We start from the raw sequence: 20,487 nt of genomic DNA, 5'->3' as shown, positions 1-20,487 counted from the left end.
AGGTGCTAAATATATTATAAATAATTTTTTATAAGAAATGAATGTTCTTAATGATGTCCCTAAACCTGCAATAGTTTTGTTTCTAATTTCATTCAGCCATTGAAAGGGAATTCCTCACTCTTATGCCTAGGGTTAGTTCTTACAGAAGGGTGGGGCGGATAGAACATTACCGTATTTTTTTTTCTGTTTTGTTTTTTGTTTTCAAATTTGGGTCATTTCCTAAATAGTTCCAGAGACAGTTACCCAAAGTGGATTATTTCACGATAGATTAGTTGATATATCGGTGCTCGGGTTTCAGAAGTATGGGGAGGATTCATTCTCCCTTCCCCCATCCCACTTACAGACTGAATTTACCCAAACTCAGTTGCTAATGCTTCCAAGTCTTTGGTCAACAACATCACCTTTAGATGAACTTATCAACATTTTTGAATGAAAATGTTGTCCACCTCCACATGGGGCACGGTAACAACTTTGCACTAACATTTCCAAAGCTGTAATCTGCAGAATATTAGTGGTTCTTGAGATGTCATTAGAATACCTTTTCCTCACCACTCCCAGAAAAGAAGCTATGGTATGTTAAATTTAGGAAACACTAGATTAGCAAAGTTAAACTGATTTACTTATTTGCTAGGCCCTTCATATGTAAATCTTCAAGGAATGGTTATAGTATGCAACATCTGCCAAGCTTTGTTTCATCATAGAATGCTTTTCTCAGTGATACCTATTAATATCTTATAGGGGCTAGTGTTATTTGAAATATGGTTTGGGATATGTCAGCGCACATTGCCATTAATCATTCATTCCTTGGTATGAATGGACGCTGTTGACAGCAAATGTGAAAGAAGAGAGAGGGACTATCCGGGGCATTACTTTATATAGGATGGGGAAGGGAGAGGAAGGTATAAAAGGATGAAGGCAAAATGCACACTTTCTACCCTGTCTGGGGTGGGCTTGGTGGTCCTCTATAGCCTGGAGACCAATGTGGATCTGTGCTGCCATAGTTGGCCTGTGCCATGCGCGTGCGCGCTGATTCGTTTACCCAGAATTTTCTTTGTTGCCTAGGATACATCCGCAATACAAGCAGCATCTCTCCGCGAGGCTACTCTTCCAGCTCCACTCCTCAGCAGTCTAATTACAGCACCTCCAGTAACAGTATGAATGGCTACAGCAACGTCCCCATGGCCAACCTGGGCGTTCCAGGGTCACCAGGATTTCTAAATGGCTCCCCCACAGGCTCCCCTTATGGAAGTAAGTGACCTCTCCACTGCCCACCTCTCCCTGCTCTCTGTCCCTGGGTTTTGCTATTCCACCTTCTGAGGGAGAGTTGCATTCCTACATCTCACTGATTTGTGGAGGAAGAGCCCAATTTCCTGATGAAATGTCCTTCCTGCCGTTTGTTCATTTCCCTTAGCGGTATTCGGACTCATTTGGTTGCTCAAAGCCTTCTGGGGCAAAGAAAGGGGGTGAAACTACTCCTTTTTTTTGCAGAGAAAGAGTGTATATGGTTTGTGTAGATGGGAATGAGGAATTGAGATTCCTTTTCAGTTAACCTAATGTACACTTTTCACTAGGCACTTTCAGATATTTATTTAATCTTCGTAAGAACTTTCTGAGGTCAATATTATCTCCTTGTAGGTGAGGAGGTTTACGTGCACAGCAGTTAACTGACTTACTCAAGATCACACAGCTAGAATAGATCAGGGCAATAATTTGGATACAGAATTTATGACTTCAAGTTATTTTGTGTATCATACCATGCTCCCTTCTTACTTTGTCATGTTGCTCTTTCCTCCTTCTGGAGAGATGGAACTTGACTGCTTGTAAGAGTGTGATACATGGAGACAGAACCTTATACTATACACGGTTTTAAAAAATATATAGTTGGTATACAGTTTATATGTTAGTTTCAAATATACAATATAATGATTGGACATGTATATACCTTACATTGTGATCACCACACTAAGTCTAGTCATCTGTCATTGAACAAACTTATCACAACCCAGCAATTCCACTTCTGGGTATTTGTCCAAAGAAAATGAAAACGCTAATTCAAAAAGATATATGCACCCCTATGCTCATTGCAGCATTATTTACAATAGCCAAGATATGGAAGCAGCCTACGGTCAATGGATAGAGGAATGGATAGAGACAGAATCTCTTAATCTTAATCTGTGGGCTAGTGGCAAGGTAGATGTCCTAGGAAGTTATGAAAACTCATTCAGATTGCTTTGGAGACTAAGCCCAGTACTTACACAATGTTCCCAGGAGCCCGAGAGAATATGTGTTTTTCAAACCTAGTTAAGGAAATACTTCAGGCCAGAGGAGAAGCCACCACGGAGAGTCTGAATGATTGAGTAGGTGTTCTTGAAATGCTGGATCTTATTGCAAGGCTCTGCAACTGACCCTCTGTTCACCCAGAGTGGTTCCCTCATGCCAGGAACAGGGCGAGTCAAGGATGGCAAGCAGCCATTTCCACCACAGATCAGAAGTGTCATGCCAAGGCTATGGAGGCTGCCTTTCTCAGCCTTTGGGTCTGTGGTTCCCTGGCAATACACACTCATAAGTTTTTTCTGAGTTATCTGTTTGATTAATTACACTCAACACTGCATGTGATAAGGACACAGTAACTAGGTAGCAGAGGTATTAGAGGTTGGTTCTTTGAGTACAACTAAAGACATGTTGCTGCAAGGACATGAGTTCTGTGCTGTGTCTTGTCATGTAGCCCAGATCAATTAGATCAGGGTGGTGTAGGAAAACAAACTGTTGCTTGCTTGTTTTATTTATTTCTTTGCTTGTTTTTACCTTATCTTGTTCCAGAAATGTTTTGGGGACTATTAGTGTTCAGATGGGTAGTATGAAAGTATAAAGCAGAAACAAAAGAAACTGAGGTAAAAGGAAAAAATATGGAAAAGAGTATTAGATGAAGCCAAGGGCAGAATGAGTGCCATTTGGTCATTCCAGGGAGCCATTAATTTGGTTCAAAAGCTTACAAGATGGTAAAGCAAAGACAGAAGCACTGTTTGTTATAAGATTTTATGTCCACACAGTATTTTTTTAGTAGCTCAGGAGAAAATCTAGGTGTCTCCCATGCATCTCTGTGGAGGGAGGGGAGCCTGTGTGCAGAAGGGACCACATCTTTAACAGCTCCTACAAGGATACAAGGGCAAGAGAGCCATTGTGTAAATAATGTCACCAGTCATTGGTGACAACAATAAGTAATTTGTGGTTGCATTCCACTCTGTAGCCTAAAAAGCATGTTCACACATAGAGTGTAGTCAGATCCTCATAACAACCTTATTGTGATGTAGATATAATAATAGTAATAATTATTATTATCACCATTGCCCTTCTAAGATAGTAAGTGTTATAAAATCACTTACTCAAGGATTCATAGCTAATAAATTGTAAACATAGGACTAGAATACCTGTTATCAGATTCAGAATACCATGTTTTTAAATTATTCAATAATGTAAGAACTATTTTATATGTTTATAATACGTTATTAGGCTGAACCCTATGAAATGATCTCTCTTTGATTTCCAAAAAACACCAATTTCACATGTTCAATCATATATGAGTATTTATTGAATAAATGTGTGTATGAAGTTGAACTATAGGAAATTGTCATTTTTGTAGATCAAAAATGATCAGTATAATAATACAGTGTGTAGTGTAGTGATGGGGAGGGAGAGAGAGAGAGAGAAAAAGATAGGGAGGCTTGGGTGGGTAGGGGAGAGAGTGGGGAGGTAGAGGGGGAGAGAGAGGGAGATAGATGAATAGATAGACAGATAATGAAGAGATGAATGAAAATGCCCATTGAGTAGTGTTAGTTGCTTGGTGTTTCTTAGTAGATAATTCATTTGATAGGGAGGAACTCTTCCCCCACCGGCAAGTGACAGCTTCCTTCCACTATCCCTTCTTGATCACTCCATCCCACTGCTACAGGAAAGATATTAACACCTTAAATCTTCAAATTAAACAAGACAGCATCCACAGAATAAAAAGAAAAAGGTGTCCTGCCCAACAGGAGTGGGGAAATACAGCCAGGAACCTCCTCCTTGCTCCTACTGGGTCTGTGTGGTCCTTGCACCTTCATTTTCTGAGGGAGGGTTTGAAGGAGTGGCAGATTGGGAATGGGATTCCAAACACTGCATTCATTACAATAAAATTCCCCTACTGCAAAAATACTGAATACCCTATGGAGTTCATTACAATAGCATCTGACCTGTGTTTCTAACCAGCAAAGTTTTAACTTCTCCGGGAAATACAAAAAAAAAAAAAAAAAAAAAGAAAAGCCCAGGGGAAACCATTTCGTCAATTCAGTTGCTTGTGTCTGAAAACACCATTCTACGGTTTTTCATTTTATTTTTTAAACTAGTCTAATATGGCTGGGGCATGCCATGGAGCAATCACTTGCCAGAGACATTAAAAAGAAATAAAGCCAAGCCTTTTGGTCAAGTTCACTTGCATTATAGCCAACACAGAGTATCAAAAACCTGCATCTTTACTAGTTTTGCTCTCACACTACTTCAAAAATGGCCAAACAGATGTTTTTTCAATTTCACATACAAACTTCACTTCCTGGCGGTAGCAGTGTGTGCCAAGTTCCAGCTCAGTGCAAGTTTTTATGGCTGAATTCTAAACCCCTGACAATAGGGGTTATAATGAAATGCTGACAGACCCCTTAGCGCCAACAAATGCAATGGCTCAATGCAAAGGAGGATGTGTGCCCGGTGAAGTCCAGCTGGGACTGTGCAAGCCAATCAATCCTTATAAGAAGAAAAGTGGTTTTTCCTTAACTCCCCATGTTCGCAGAGATTTCTGGGCCAGACGTGCTGGCCTTTACTTTGGCCTTTATCCACAGAGGGAGAGATGTCCCGAGAAATTCTCAATTGTGAGTATATGTGATCAGTTTTCCCAAAATGGTGCACTCTGGTGTTCCCAAACATGGCCTACTCAACAAGCCTGCAACACCCAGGGGACCACTTCTTCCAAAGCAGAATAGCCACCTAGCAAATCCAAAGTTTGGAACAGAATCCATAAGCCAGAAATCCAACTGCTCCTCAGGCACTCCGACTTCACTCACAGAGTCTTAGACTATGCCCTCTATATTTTTATATTTTCAAAACCAAATACCACGACAGTGTCTATTGTAGAATATTAACTGATTATTGTAGAAAATTTGGAGCCCATGAAAGCAGTTTTAAAAGGGAAGCCTGCTCCCACCGTTAAAAACAATCTTGTTAACATTTTGATAAATTTCTATTGTCTTTTTCTTTAGAAAAGAAACAATATCCTATTACAACAGTAATGTTCTCATTAGAGACTCTTAGAAAAGCATATATACATAATAAAGAAAAAAAAATGACATACTTTATTTCTATGCAGAGGTAACCATTGTTAACTTTTAAAGTATAGGCTTCTAGTCATGGATAGACACATTTTGAAAATTGCAGTGTCTGCTTGGATACACAGCTAATGGGATTCTGCCATAAGCTCAATGAAAGAGGGAGTAGAAGAAAAGAGGCAAAACTACCAAAGTCACAGATATGAAGCTAGGCTCTATAAAGTCCTTCAAGGGTGCAGACCTGTGTCCTAAGAACGGAGAACAGATATTAGGAGTGATGTTTTGCTTAATGAAGTTAACTACAGTTGTCGTGCAGGGAGGCCTGTGGGGTCTCTGCTCCCGCTCCCCATACAAGAACGCAGGATATGGTGAGGCCAAAAAGGAACACCCACGGAGCCATAGGTAGGGGAGTCATACCACTACGGTCTCACTGGAGGCTGGGTTCACTGGACGTGCGACCTGCTGTCCGTTTTGTCTGCAACCCACCGACGACTCTCTTTCACTCTCCTCCACTCTCCTCGGCTCTCCTTCGTAGCCGCAGCAGTTATATTAGTGGCTAATGGCTCAATGGCTACAGCTGACGGCCAACCAGCCCCAGCTGATGGCCATCTACTACCCGAGCCAGCACCCCTCCACGTGAGGCTGAGAGCCTGTAAACTACTTTCTGGGGCTCTGCCCCCACAACAGTGAACAAGCTTTTCCCAGGAATTTGAGAATTTATTAGTCTCTTTGCTTTTTTTGTAACAGAAAGGTAAATGGACTACCTTTTTTTTCGTTTGCAGGACGTAAAACTTTAAATTGAAGAGGAATGTTAGTATCTAAGATAGCTATTATATGCTAAGGATTATATTATATTTTACCAAAGAAATAGAGATTTTCCCAGGTGTTTATTTTAACAGCTTTTACTGGTTTCTGCTACATCAAAAGCCATACATATTCATTGCAGGAATTTTTGAAAATATAGACAAGTAAAAAGAATAAAGTTAAGAATGTTCATAATCCCATCAGTCAGAGATATCATCATTAAAACTTTGGCTGTAAATCACATCCTTCTAGATTTTTGCTTTGTGTTTTTAAAAAAATAAAAGTGGGTTCGATGTGTATGTTATTATGTAATCTGCATTATTCATCTGAGGAGACATGTCTTTCCATGTCATTAAAGAGTCTTCTCCAACGTTAGTTTTAATGTTTGCATAGTGTTCCATTTTATGGACTTAATGTAGTTAGTTTACCCTATTGTTGGTCACTTCCGTTTTTTTCCCAATTATAAAAATGCCGTTGGAGCTATCTGTTTGTGCATTTATAACTATTTCCTTGGAATTAACTTCTAGAAATTACGTTACTGGGTGTAAAAATACACACATTTTAAAAATACAAATACTTTGGTACCTATTGCCAAAGTCCCTCCAGAGAGGTTAATACTCCCCCTTAGTAAAGGAAAAATATCTGTTTCCTGCCCTGTTAATTTTTCTTAATCTTTATCAGCTTTGTAAGTGGGCAATAACAGCTCATTACTATCTTAACGTGCATTTGATTACTAGTTTGAACATTTATTGGTCTATCAAGGTCTTTTGGTCATTTTTATTTCTCCTTTTGTGACTTTCTTTTTCATGTCCTGTGCCCACTTTTCTATTGGGATGCTTTTCTTTTTCTAATGAATCGCTAAAAACTTAGCTAGTGAGGATATGAGCACATCTAAATAATTACCCCAAATATTTTCCCTACTTGCTTATTTCCCTGTTCTCTGTGTGTTACAGAGGTTTTTTTTGTCATGTGGCAAATCTATCTCGTGACCTTCTGTTTAGGCTTGGGGGTTGAAAGGATTATATAAATTATATAACCTTCCTAATTTTTCTACAAGCACCTTTAGAATTTTGTTTTTACAAATAACTCTTTAATCCACTTAGATTTACGTTAGTGTTTAACATGAGGAAGCACTCTAAATTTAGTCTCCATGTGGCTAGTGTATTATTGTTTCCAAGCATTCATTTCCCTATTAATTTGAAATGTCAGGTTTATTAAATTTTAATTCTCACATATACCCAGGTCTGTTTCTGAACTCTGTTTTCTCCAAGGATTTGTCTGCCTATATTTATGCTAGTATAACACTGATTTCACTGATGTAGATTTATTGTAAATTTTAATATTTGTTAAGATAAATGCCTCCTTACTACTTAAAAAATTTTTTAACAAGATTTTCTGGCTCTTACAGTGTTGTTGTTGTTTTAAATAGGTAAACATAGAAATTATGTTTGTTGACAGGCACACATTCAAATTCCTTTTAGGATTTTTATTACAGTTGTATTAAATTTTAAATTGATTTGGATGTACTAATTTGGCATTTGACAAAGTTTTGTAAAAAGTATTTTAAATGGGTATGTTATAGCTCTGTGCTTATTCAACTCTCAACAATTCCTTTATGTCATTTAGTAAAGCTTGAAGTGACCCCTCTTCTGAGAGGCAGCCGCATTTGACCTAATGAGCCTACTTTAGGTTGGGATCTGTTATTAGCAAAGAAATACTTGTAAAAGTGAGTCATATGCTGAATAGAAGTGGAATCGAGTGTGTGTGTACATGCCTAATGCACATTGTACAACCCCTTCTGTGTTGTGGTGTATGCGGGGAGGTTTTGCTATTGCAGACACGGAAGCTGAGGTGCCATTTTGGTGCCTGCATGGATCACACATTATGGCCGAGTTTGGACTGGGGTCAGATTCGGGCCTTCCTGAGTGTCAGCTTTTCTTTGGCCTCTAATTCTCTGCCTCACAGAAAGGGGGGAGGTTCCCTCCCGTCCTGCTCCTATGCACATTCCATTGATGCTAAAACCAAGGCTAGAAGAGGAGATTTTGCTTGGAACTATGTCCAAGTTCCACTCTCAATGCTTAACCTTGTATCCTAGCCTATAATAATACTAGTGAATTAACCCAATGTCTTCTGCGTTTGCATCTTCAAGTATCATGTGAGATTCTTACACTTTATCCTCCTTTCCCATTTTTTTTGATTCATATTATGTGAGGAAAGACACAGATGTATTCAGATGCTTTCTTCCACATAGCTCTTTAAATCAGGACTATCTAACATTAAGTAGTTTTTTAGATAAAGCTCTTTTATTGAAGTCTTTGATTTGCAGTCGGCTGTAAAAGACATCACGTGGAGGTATGCTACCTGATTGCTTTATAATGCAGTTGTGTGAACATAGCCCAAAGTATATCTTTATTATGAGAGAGGGGAAGCTGGGATGGAGCCTCACACAGGACGTCAGAACATTTGACCTTCAATTCACCTCGTACTTGGTCTTTGAACCATAAGTCACACTCACGTTCTCACTTTCAAAGTTTAATTGTGGAGTAGCTGGGCCACTGAGGCTATGAAACAAGTTAGCACTCCCAGCCTTTCGATGAGCTTTGCATTTAGATTCTAGTAATTCTTACCACGTCATGGACAGTTCAGAATTCTGGAGCGTACGCTAAAGTGAGTCCCTGCAACTTGACCTTCTACTCTAAGATGCTATATCTAACAATTTTACCTCTGTGAACTCTATTTTACCCCTTTGTTGAGCAAGTTGAACACAGAAGATAAAATTATCTTCTTGTGTGTTGTAACTTGGTGGAGACTCTGACTATAAGAGGTGGAGCACTTCATTGTGTAAATTGCCTTTATTTTTCTTGGAAATTACAACATTAGCTTTTGGCTTCCTTTAAGTAATGTTAATGTTAATATTAGTGTTTTTTTCTATGCATTACATCATAGGAGGCTGACTTGCAGCTTTATTTCCCAGGAGCTCTGAGAGTAGAGGGAGAGGGACGTACTCTCTTCAATGTTAACAAACTTTTACATTTAATGAGGAAATGCCCATAGAGATGGCACTCTCTGACAAGATATTAACCCTATACCCCAGAACTCCAGAGCCCCCAGAATTGCCAGGGAAGTCCAAAGCTCCCAGACAGGACTTCTTTTTAGGGTGAAAAAGAAGTTTTAGTTCTTGAGTAGATGTGATGAATGTTCAGATGTTGGTCTTCTCTTGTCGAGCTTCTGCTCATGAATTAAGGCCTATCACAAAATCAGGTGACGCCTTCCTGACTCTCCCAGCCAGAAAACCACTGTGCCTGCTGTTTCCATAGCATCATGTACATTCCTCCAATAGGATTTTTACCCTCTTAGTTGTTTTATTTGTGGACTCTTCTCCCACTGGACAGGGCAGAGTCATTGGCACATTCAACATTTTTTTAAGCCCTGGAATCTGGAACAATGCCTGGAACCCATTAGTAATTTCTCAGTAACTGTGTACAGGTTCTATGTACTGAAAAGAACTCCTCGATATGTCCCTTTCTAAACGAGGATTGTGCATTTGCTTTCCAGTCATGTCATCAAGTCCTACTGTTGGATCTTCCAGCACGTCTTCCATCCTCCCATTTTCCTCTTCAGTTTTTCCTGCTGTCAAACAGAAGAGTGCCTTTGCCCCTGTCATCAGGCCCCAAGGCTCCCCTTCTCCCGCCTGCTCCAGTGGCAATGGAAATGGATTCAGAGGTAAGCAAAGGTTCCAGTTTGGGACGAAGCGTGATACCTGTGCCACAGGACCAGCAAAATCAGAGCAGACAGCACAGCATCCTCCTATGTCTCTAGCCATTTACCTGCAAAGAGATGCTTTGATGTTCTCATCTTGGTGCACAAATGGTTTGTACACCTGGGCTAGTGCTCCACCTGGGAGCAGGATGGGGGATAACAGAGAAGTCAGACAACTCCTCAAGGTCCCAGAATTAACTACGGGAGAGCCATACATACCCCCTAGGAGTGTCTGGACTCCCTGGACCTTTGCTTTCCACAAGGCCATGTCACTGTTTCCCAGAGGGTGCCTGGTCACCACTTCCGATGTCACATGGTGATCACTGCTGACCTAATCGGCTTGCCATCTGCGGTGCTTAGATGTTCCCACGGCACAAATGCACAGGCTCCGTCAGGAGCCCCAGTGAGCTCTGAGTGTTCTGGTTACATGTTGGTCAAATTGATAGCAGGTGCCCGATCAGGGTGGAGTAGGGAAGAAAGCAAAAAAGACGTCGTACTGTGTCTAAGGACAAAAATGAATCCCCCGTCAAAGCCATTGCTAAGCGATGTCCTAAAATATAATATGACATGATGTAACACCAATGTGATGAGTACATGAGAATCTAATCATCTCAGTGTGAATGGGAGGCAGCTGATGGCAAAAGAACAAATTGGAAACTGCTGAACGCGGTGGAGCCTGCCGACCCACATTATGTTTAGGCTGTTCCTTGCATCGACATAAAAACACTCACGACTCAGCAGTGTTGGATAAAACCAAAAAGGGCAGAAGTTTGGTTAACCCCTTGTGGACCAATGCCTCTGAAGTCAGCAGAGCCTTGGATGAGCTGTGCTGTCTCTGGGACAGCATCTGCCCACTGGCTTTACGATAGCAAATAGGTTCCTGGTCCTTTGGGGACACCGTGAAGGATCATTCACTAGTTATGGCTGAGCAGAGCTCGGGGAGGTGCGATAGGTTCCTGTCCCATCCTACCATCAGAGACGATGGTGTCTCCTGGAAGTCACTTGACAAGAGAAACTGTCAAATGAGAACTGAAAACCCAGCCTGCAGGACTCCCTGAAAATAATTTTCCTTTTAACTAGACAAAGTCGTTGGGTCTGTATGCTACCCGACATGGAAGTAGTTGGAAACATCTGTATATTTGAGAGGGGAAAATATAGATATATTAGTTTTCATCCAGATGCCCGATTCATAGAGAAACAGGCTCAGCCCATAGCTAAGTGTCTTCACCTGCTCCATCTCTCATCAAGCCAGTGGTTTCCATCCCATCCTTAGAGCACATGCTCAGAACTTGTTCCACGATGGCTTCATCTCCTGACTGGGAAATGGAAACAATTGCCAAATATTTGCTGTACCTTCCCCTTCCCCACGACCACTTCAGTGAACTTTCCAAGTTCTCTGGTTTTAGTCATGTCCCTTAAACCAAGTGGGAGCCACACAGGTCTCCTTGGGGAAATGCAGAGTGAGAAGCCCAAGAAAGACTAAGGAGGGGTGCAGCTGTGAGAGGAACACGGAGGGGCACAGCCCTTTCCTCAGTCCAGGTAACCCTTGCAAATATTTTCAGCATCACTTTGATGAAAAAAAGTATGACTTGACTTCCATTTGCCACCCCTCCCCCACCTCCTCTCTCACAAAGCACAGGAGTTGGGGAAGTAGAGCTGATTGTCTCAATTCTTCCAAATTTGTCCTGTCCAGGGAGACCCACCTTTGTAGCCTGCTCAACTCTCGGTCCTCAGGGATGCCAGGATGAATTTTTCACTGGTCCCGTGGTGGGGAATCCCTACCCTGCCTATTGCTCTATGCCCAAAGCGCCCTGTGGTGTTACCCAGTCAGTGTTGAGTTGGCCCAAAGAGCTGCAAGGGTCTGTGTAGTTATAGTGAGGCTTTCCTATGGGGGCAACAGCAGTCGTAATAGTCAGAAGACACTCTCTAGGGTCCTCAGCCATGCGAGCTTCTGGTCACCACAGGTCAGAATGCGTAGGCGGAGAGAATGGTTGAGCTGCACATTCTTGACTGTATCTGTAGGAGTGATGACTTATAATAGTTGGTTCCATGTTGGCACAGGCTCTGGGCTCTAGTTTCATTTCTATAGAACCACTGGGAAGTCCCGAGCCTCTTGTGGATCCTGTAATTTCCTCCAAATTTTTCTGGTGATTTGAACCTTAGAAGGAGGACGTGGGAAGGAGGAGTAGGAGATGGGAAGCACTTACATTAGGATTGTAGACTGAAATAACTACAAACAACTATGAACATGGAAAGTAATACGTGGAGAGATAATAGGAGAATTCGGAGTCTCAGCCATTGGGAAAGCACTAGACTAGACTTCATCAGCTGTGTATAGGAGTTCTCGCTCACCTCCTTCCAGGCTGTGTGAATCTCTACAAATCATTACCATCTGAGAGCTGCAATTTCCTAGTCTGTTAAATAGGAAAGCTGAAAGCTACCGTGTTTCCCCGAAAATAAGACCTAACCAGAAAATAAGCCATAGCATGGTTTTTCAGGATGCTCATAATATAAAATGAACCCTAACGCGTCTTTTGGAGCAAAAATTAATATAAGACCTGGTCTTATTTTTGGAGAAATACGGTAGGGCTTATTTTATATTTCAAGCATCCTGAAAAATCATGCTAAGGCTTATTTTCGGTTAGGTCTTATTTTGGGGGCATCACGGTATCGTCAAAGGTTATTGTGTGAAGAACAAGTAAGGTGAAGGATATTTCACACAGCCCAGCAGAGAGAAGGTGGAGGTTGATGAAGGATGCCTTTCAGGGGCCTTGACTCCCACTCTTCCTCATTAGGGACCAGGTGACTAGAAGCTCAAAGCCCTACATTACAAAGTGCCATTGATGCTGAGAGGGAGAAAACCATGCTTTGACATTGAATGCACAGCCCACAGTCACAGAATGAAGGAATCTGAGGTTGCAGGGATGGATAAGAAGGACGCTCCATCTCTTGAGAGACAGTGGGAGAGTGACAGTGTGGTCTGAGGTGTTTGTGTGATCACAGGCCAGTGGAGAGGTTCTTCTCTCGACTTGTTGTGCGATGGTCTTGGTCACGTGCAGAGGGCATGTGCCACCAATGCCCTCTAACACTTGCTAACTGTGGTTGAGCACCATGTGCAAGACGCTGAACTCTGCGCTTTACATGAATGATCTTGTTCAAGGCTCACATGTGACCCAAAGGGGAAGGTCATGCCATTATCACTATTTTCACTTAACTAGCTTGCCCGAGGCTACACAGTAAGTGACTGATGACTTCACCTCAGACATTTTGACTCCAGAGCCTGTGCTCTGACACCCCGCTGTCTCTCTGGGGACAAAATAGTACAATTCCTCTCTCACCTGTCATCCATTCCTACTTTCCACTTGGACCAAAGGGGGGATTATTGCTTTCCCGAAGGTAAGAAGAAAATGGATGAAGTACAGTTAAGCCTTCTTCCCTCCCCCTGCCATGAAAGTGCTTACTTTTCCTCCATTTAATATCTGCTTTGTGTCGGTTGGCTGTAGTTTCCATGAGCAAAAGGTCAGGGTCACCATGCAGCAGAGATCTAGCCCACCCAGGGCCCGAGGTGAGACGAGGAAGAAGGAAAATATATGGAGTCTGTTGTTCTTCTGACATGTGCTGGATCTTGTTCTGTGAGCAGCACTGGCCTTTTAATAAGCTCCGTAGGTAACTCTCTGAGGGCCCAGAAAAAGGAAGGGGCTGCTGAGTTTTAAGTTAATAGACAAGTTAAAGTCGAAAATGTGCGCCAGAATCCCCTGCCAGAGAGTTATATGTGCAGCGTCATTGTCCCACCCTCCACCTCATGTATCAGGCATTTACAGTTGATGAGTATAGATTGTCAAGATAATATTATGCACTAGGCACCTGATTCATTTTCCAGCTCCCTCAAGGAAAAAAAAAATAAAATAAAATAAGAAAACCTCCTACACTCTAGGATAATTACCAGGGTTGCTATATCTCCAAATCATCAGGGAGTGTCCAGAATTGAACTGCCTTTATTGAAAAGTTACATCGATTCAATATATAGTCATACAGGCAAAAATAATTAAGGCTTTGCTAGCTGTGTAAGACCTTAATCCAGATCTCACAAACATTCAATAAAGGCTGTATGTGCAGGGAAATAGATGGCTGACAGTTTCGCCCGAGAAGACTACCTGGCATGAGAAAAGGGGTAGAGGAGAGGGAGGAGGAGGAAAGAAGGGGAAGGAGAAGGAGAGAAGGAGGGAAAGAGGGAGGTGTGTTGGGGGGAAGTAGGAAGAATTTTGGCCATTTGCTTATAAGCTTAGTAAGCACCACTCAGCAAAATGCTTCTATGCTATTTGATTAGCCTTGATGAGATATAGAGAATAAAGCTCAAAGGGTCAAATTCTAGATATAGTTTGAAGTTTTGATGCCAGGAAACTATTCTGTCAGTTTCCAAGAATGTGCAAGTTCTATGGGTTCATCACCTGAGAGCTAAGGCCAGACGGGCATATTTTCTGTGTGATTTTTCTACGTTGTGTTCATGCTGCTTTATTTCCCATTTCAAGGGAAAGCCTTGAATTTTGTCCTGATGCCACCCAGACAGGTACTGCTGTATCCTCTTGACTAGATGGAGGAGGCACTGGACATCGCACTTGAACAGGAGATGAAGAGTGGAAATGGGAGTGACTCCCAAACTAGGAACTAAATTAAGTCCTCTATTCCAGTGGATCAGCATTTATGAGTGAATGAGCATCACATACCGTGTTTCCCCAAAAATAAGACCAAGCCGGACCATCAGCTCTAGTGCATCTTTTGGAGCAAACATTAATATAAGACCCGGTCTTATTGTACTATAATATAAGACTGGATCTTTAATATAACATAATACAATACAATACAATACAATACAATACAATACAATACAATACAATACAATACAATACAATACAATATAATATATACTATAATATAAAAGACTGGGTCTTATATTAATTTTTGCTCCAAAAGATGCATTAGAGCTGATGGTCCTGCTAGGTCTTATTTTTGGGAAACACGGTAGCAGCAGTGAGCACCAAAGGAAGATGTGCTAGTTAGGAAAAAAAAAGCTAATCAATTTCAGCTAGAAAGGATAGAAACCTAGGACAGAGAGAAAGTCTGATTCATTATAAACGATGCCTAGTAAGTAACTCAATAGGCTTGGCATCTGGAGTGCTCTTTCCTGTTCCAACTAAGTGATTTGGAACCGTATAAACTAGAAATTATTTTAGTCTAATAATGAAAAATATATCATACATATAGTACAATTTAGTTTGCATGTTTATGTCCATTAGGTCATGTATACAACCCATTAATATTAAAACAAACAAAACATAACTGCTGGCTTCCCAAGCAATCTGTCCACAAGCTTTGTTTATATTTCAGTGATCGGTAAGCTTTTGGTACCTCAGTAGACTGTCTGCTAGACCAAACCTGGAAGAAATGCATTCCCATATCAGTGGAGGGCACCCTCTTCCTGGATTACATCAGACTCTGTCAATCCCATTGCCGGCCCCTCTCTCTGGGTTATAGCCTTTAATGTAAAAAGCCTCCAAGTCTCATTCCCGTGTCACCCTTTCCTTGCAGCCATGACCGGACTTGTTGTGCCCCCGATGTAAAGAGGAAGAACTGCTTTCTTATAGCACAAAACTACTTACTCTGATGGACCAATAATGAAGAAAGCACTATGAGCTCTGTGGGGAGAGTTGTGCCCCCAAAATGAACATGATGGACAGATTTGGGTATATGAGGAGCAGCGTCTTATCTGGTCTCACATTTCTCACGTAGCTCTGATGGTGGCTACACAAACTGACCCTCTTGGGGACAAGGACAAAAGATGTCATTGACGTAGTCAGTGCTAAAAGCAGAAATGCAATTAATTCTTTGTTATGAACATTGTAAGAACCACCTTCCTATGTTTGTAAAATATTTAAGAAAAAAATTGGCAAACAATTCATGCTTAATATTTTGGATACTATTTGTTTTTCTTTGTAGGAAAAAAAAAGTTGAAAGTTTCTATTTTCTATGAAGCCTTTCAGATACCAATTTAGTTTATGCAGAAAAAAAAAATTGAACAAAACAGGGTACCAGCATGGAAGACTTTCTTAAAACGAAACCTGAATTGAATGATGAAATGTTGTGGTATGTGTGTTTGCTTATAGTTTAATCTCTTTAAAAAACAAACAAACAAACAAAAAAACAAAAAAAGGGAAAAAATTTAAAATGTTTTACAATTATTTAAATAAATAAACGTGTAACTTATTGTAAGTAGAGGTAGAAATTAAGACCTTTTTGGAAGAGAGGAATTTCTCTTCTTGATGTAAAATGAAACCGATGCAAACATGTAGTAACAAGGTTAAAAGGTGTGTGATGATTACTGCAGTTACTTACTAGACTCTTATCCCCCATCCTGCATCCCCCTCTTTTCCATCATTTTATTGACCCATGGGCAAGAACAGGTACCTGATGTAGATTCCTACAGAACAACCCGATGCAGAAAGATTCAAGTTCATACACATGTACAGACACTCAAGCCCATCAATTCATTCCCAGCTCCATCGGCTTTCTAAATAGTCTACATGTCCCTTTTGGTATTCACTCTTTGCAAATTTTTAAAAAAACTTATATTAGCTTCAACATTCTCCCCTGAGTGTGCAGAGAATCCCGTGTTTCAGTGTGTCCCCAGCTTTGCATCCCAGGGAAAGACCTTAAAGAAGAGCCAAAGCCACATGACTTCAGAAACAGGGTTTGAAGAAGACGACTCTGTTTCTTGGACTCTTGGAATGTCCAAATCTTTTTTTTTTCTTTTTGCAGATTTCCCCTTTCATGGAACTAAACTTTCTTGAAAAAATTAAGCATCCCACTTGACACAGTTTCCAGGCAGGAATGGGATGGGGTGTGGAAGAGAAATGTTAAAAGCCCTAAATCCCTCTCCTGATGTTCAAAGAAATGGAAACTCAGATTCTTAGCAAGGTCAGAGATGGGGGGCATCTGTGTTCCAAGCAGCTCAGTTATCTAGGCCTGCGATGGGCTCTCTAGTTCTGGGAGTGGCTCCTAGGGAGAGAAACACTGCAGGAGCTGCTAATATTGGCTGACTCTTGAAAGCCTGTGTGATCCTGGGGATATATCCAGACTTATTTGGATTACCAATAAGGATGTCATTTTTTTTCTCGTGCCAGGGTTCTCCTTGTTGACTCATTGGCATCACGATATAGACTATACACAGACTCCAGTTTGGCATTCTTGGTTGGGGTTCTATCACTAGAAATTGATGCAGTTCTCATGGAAAAACATCTTTAGTGCATATGAGCCAATTTTAGGTGACTTCGTAAATTCTGCCTCCCTCATGTTTGCCCCGGTGATACATACCCACATCTACCCAACCCCAACGGTCTTCTTTGGCTTTATTCTGGAATTACTCAATATGACCGAACTATTATTTCTATGCACATAAGATTCCAAGGTTTTGGATACCTGGCATGCTTATAACTCTGGCTAACAGTCCCTCATAGTCAGGTCTTAAAGCACCAAAATACAGGGAAACACACCAGAGAAATTTCTCTGGTGAAAAATTTGATGGGAGGGGAAGAGTATGTGGAATACAAACATTACCATCTGAAAGTGAAGGCAGAACAAAATCAAGCATATTTAGACCTGGATTTGAGCCAATCCAACATAAGGAAATGTTTTTTTCAGTAGCATTGCTTTTAGAATCTGTGATATTTGCTCTTGCATGAAGATGAGTGCAGTACTGTCTTCAAAATGATTGTAGAATTTGTTGGTAGCTTTACACCGAAAAATGTGTGTCATGAAATACCAGACATCCTTGACCATTCAGCTAGAACCTTGGCAGCAACAGATCTATTTAATTGTACAAATGTGTGTAAGGATTATTTTTAGTGTACTAATAAATTTAAAACAAAGCTACTCTGTCCTTTTTAGTCATTGCTATCGAATCATTTTGGTCCCAGGTTATTTTTGTGCCACTTTGGAAGATGAGTATTTCTATAGGTAACTACAAATTCTATCCTATCTTTGTAAGAGGAGCTGTGTAAGAATTTTCATTTAAAGGGACAATTTACTTCATTATTTATCTCATTTTTTGTTGTTGTTATAGCATCGTATTTTTTCCCCCCAGTTTTTCTTTGCACATTTCAATATGCATGGTTTAAAAACCATTATCTTCTCTACCTTTTGTACAGTAAGGTCTCATTTTCAAACTGTATAGTTTCATTTTCTTGTTTTGCTTTGTCAGTTATATACAGTATAAAGTTGCTATGCACAGAGCTTTTTGTAAAGACGGCTTTTTTGTTTACTGTTTTTAATGGTCTTACTTATGAAAGAATATCTTGTTTGTAAAATGAATATGTCTACTTCAGTTTTAAACTTTAAATTATCCTAACAAAAAATAAAATTTTTGTACTGTAAAAATTATTGGAACTTTGTCATTTTCTTCTTCTTCTTTTTTTTTTTTGAAGTGAAAAAACTCAGTTTGGGATTTGTTCTTAAGTTTGGGAATTTGCTCATATCTGCTAGTCCCTGAACTCTGGTTGGGGAAATCTGACTACTGCGTTTGCTTGCATGAAAAGTGTTCTGAGGTGCTTCTTTGGAAGAGAGAATTGGTATGACTTTAGGTCATTTTCTGTATATATTTATCTATATATCCATCTGGTCAGATTCCTTCATAAAAACTCAAAGGATCCTACTTCCTATGTTGGACTTGGCTATATGGAATTCTTGAGGTAGGTGGGTGGTCTACTTAGATTTGAAACTTCATGTGGAACAAATGTTGTAGCTGATCCATCAGACACTGGGTGAAGAATTGGAGGCTGGCCACAAAGACTTGATGCCTATTCTTAAATCACAGCAAAAGAGCAAAGCACATGCCCCTGAAAGGAATTAATTCATAGAAAGTAACTCTTACAGGATGATAGAAGTTGAAGTGATCAGAGAAGGTCCCATGGGGCAGGTGGGACTGGACTGGGCCTTCAATGGTAGGAATTTGCAGTAGAGGTTGGTAATGAGCACTGCAGATGGGAAGGCCTTCATGAACAGACACAAAGGGAAATTCACAAAGCGCATTCAGGAAAATATGATCCTAAGCATGGATTTCAACCAAACAGTTCACAAGCATACTTATAATTGGATTATCTCATTTCTACAAGAATATCGATATCTTCAAACTGCATAGATTGTGTTCCTTGCATAAGTGGATGAAATGCTGCTTCGAGGCACTAATCTGAGAAAGCCACTGTAGTTTTGCTTTTCTCTGTGAAGACTAGCTCTCTGTCGACACACTGGATCTTTGCATATCTTGTGCCTTCTTATGCTTCAGGCCTCAGTTTAAGTATCATCTAATCAGGGAGGCCTTTGCTGACCTCTGACCTCACCAGTTTTCCAAGGTCAACTGAACCCTGTTTGTGTCCTTGTTATAATTTGTGTTCATTTGTTGTCCCTTACAGATTGAAGGCTCATAAGAACAGGGACTATATCTGTCTCAATACTGTATATAGAACACTGAGCTCAGGGCCTGAGGTGCTGTAATGCAGGGCCTCAGCTCCCGCTCTCCACACAAGAACACAGGACACGGTGAGGCCAAAAAGGAACACCCACGGAGCCATAGACAGGGGAGCCATACCATTATATTCTCTATGGTGGCTGGTGGAGACACAACAGCAAACATCCCCAGTACCCCAATGATGGGTCTTCCTGCACCCCAATCTCTCTGGCGGCTGGGCGAGACACAGGAAGTAGGATCAACACGATCCGCAATGTAATCAGCTTGCTAACAGCACTTACTAGCCGCAATCTGCTGTCCGCTTCTCTGCCAACCCAACCAACCCCCTAGCAGAGCCACGGCAGTTACGTTAGTGGCTAACTGGTTACAGCTGACGGCCAACTAGTCACAGCTGATGACCATCTACTACCTGAGACAGCACCTGTCCACGTGAGGCTGAGAGCCTGGAAACTGCTCTCTGGGACTCTGTCCCCACAGGTGCCCAACAAATAAACACTTGTTGAATGAGTGAATGAGCAGACTGAATTCTGATCCCTACGGGCAGCTCTGCCTTATCATGTGGGAGAGGTAGCAGATCTGTCACAAATGATAGGAAGAAATAGCATCACTTTGAGAATCCACTCCTTAGGGTCTATCTTGTCAATTAGCCAAAAAAGAAAAGTGAAGTATGTCTACAATGTAAAGTGGCTGGTTGTTTAATCAACAGGAAACTCAAAATGGCAGGGAAAGGAAGAAGAGACCTCCGGCTGGTGGTGGCCCATTGGATAGGTTGCTTTGCTTCTTGGCCGGGGAATGTATTCTATGTGGATTTTCATGATGCTCAGATATAATTCCAGACCCAGAATCAGGGCCTCTTAGGGGAATCTACATTCCATTTCTATTCCAGATATGACACTTGACTTGTTGACTACACACTGGAATCTCAAAGAGCCTATGGTGCATTCACCAAACTGGAAGACGTTCAGAATGGCTGTAGGGCACTGCATATAAGACTGATGAGATTTAAAACTTTCAGAATTAGGCGGGGACTGGGTCCTCAAGGACCTTGAGCACCAT

General features: G+C 41.0%; 1 protein-coding gene across 1 annotated transcript in view; it reads left to right on the top strand.

Annotated features, from left to right (window-relative positions):
- Positions 1-16,130, top strand: part of EBF2 (EBF transcription factor 2) — a 186,993-nt gene extending 170,863 nt beyond the window's left edge. The window contains exons 14-16 of the mRNA XM_019714882.3: positions 1,063-1,248; positions 9,711-9,878; positions 15,501-16,130. Of these exons, the coding sequence (XP_019570441.1) occupies positions 1,063-1,248; positions 9,711-9,878; positions 15,501-15,532 (386 nt within the window). The 3' untranslated portion in view covers positions 15,533-16,130. The remainder of the gene's footprint in view (positions 1-1,062; positions 1,249-9,710; positions 9,879-15,500) is intronic.
- The last annotated feature ends 4,357 nt before the right edge of the window (positions 16,131-20,487 follow it).

This window comes from Rhinolophus sinicus, chromosome 15, assembly GCF_057876585.1.
Source record: "Rhinolophus sinicus isolate RSI-liver-muscle chromosome 15, RSI-T2T, whole genome shotgun sequence".
Lineage (NCBI taxonomy): Eukaryota > Metazoa > Chordata > Mammalia > Chiroptera > Rhinolophidae > Rhinolophus > Rhinolophus sinicus.
Note: the sequence above shows the minus strand (reverse complement) of the source record. Positions and strands in the feature narration are given on the sequence as shown.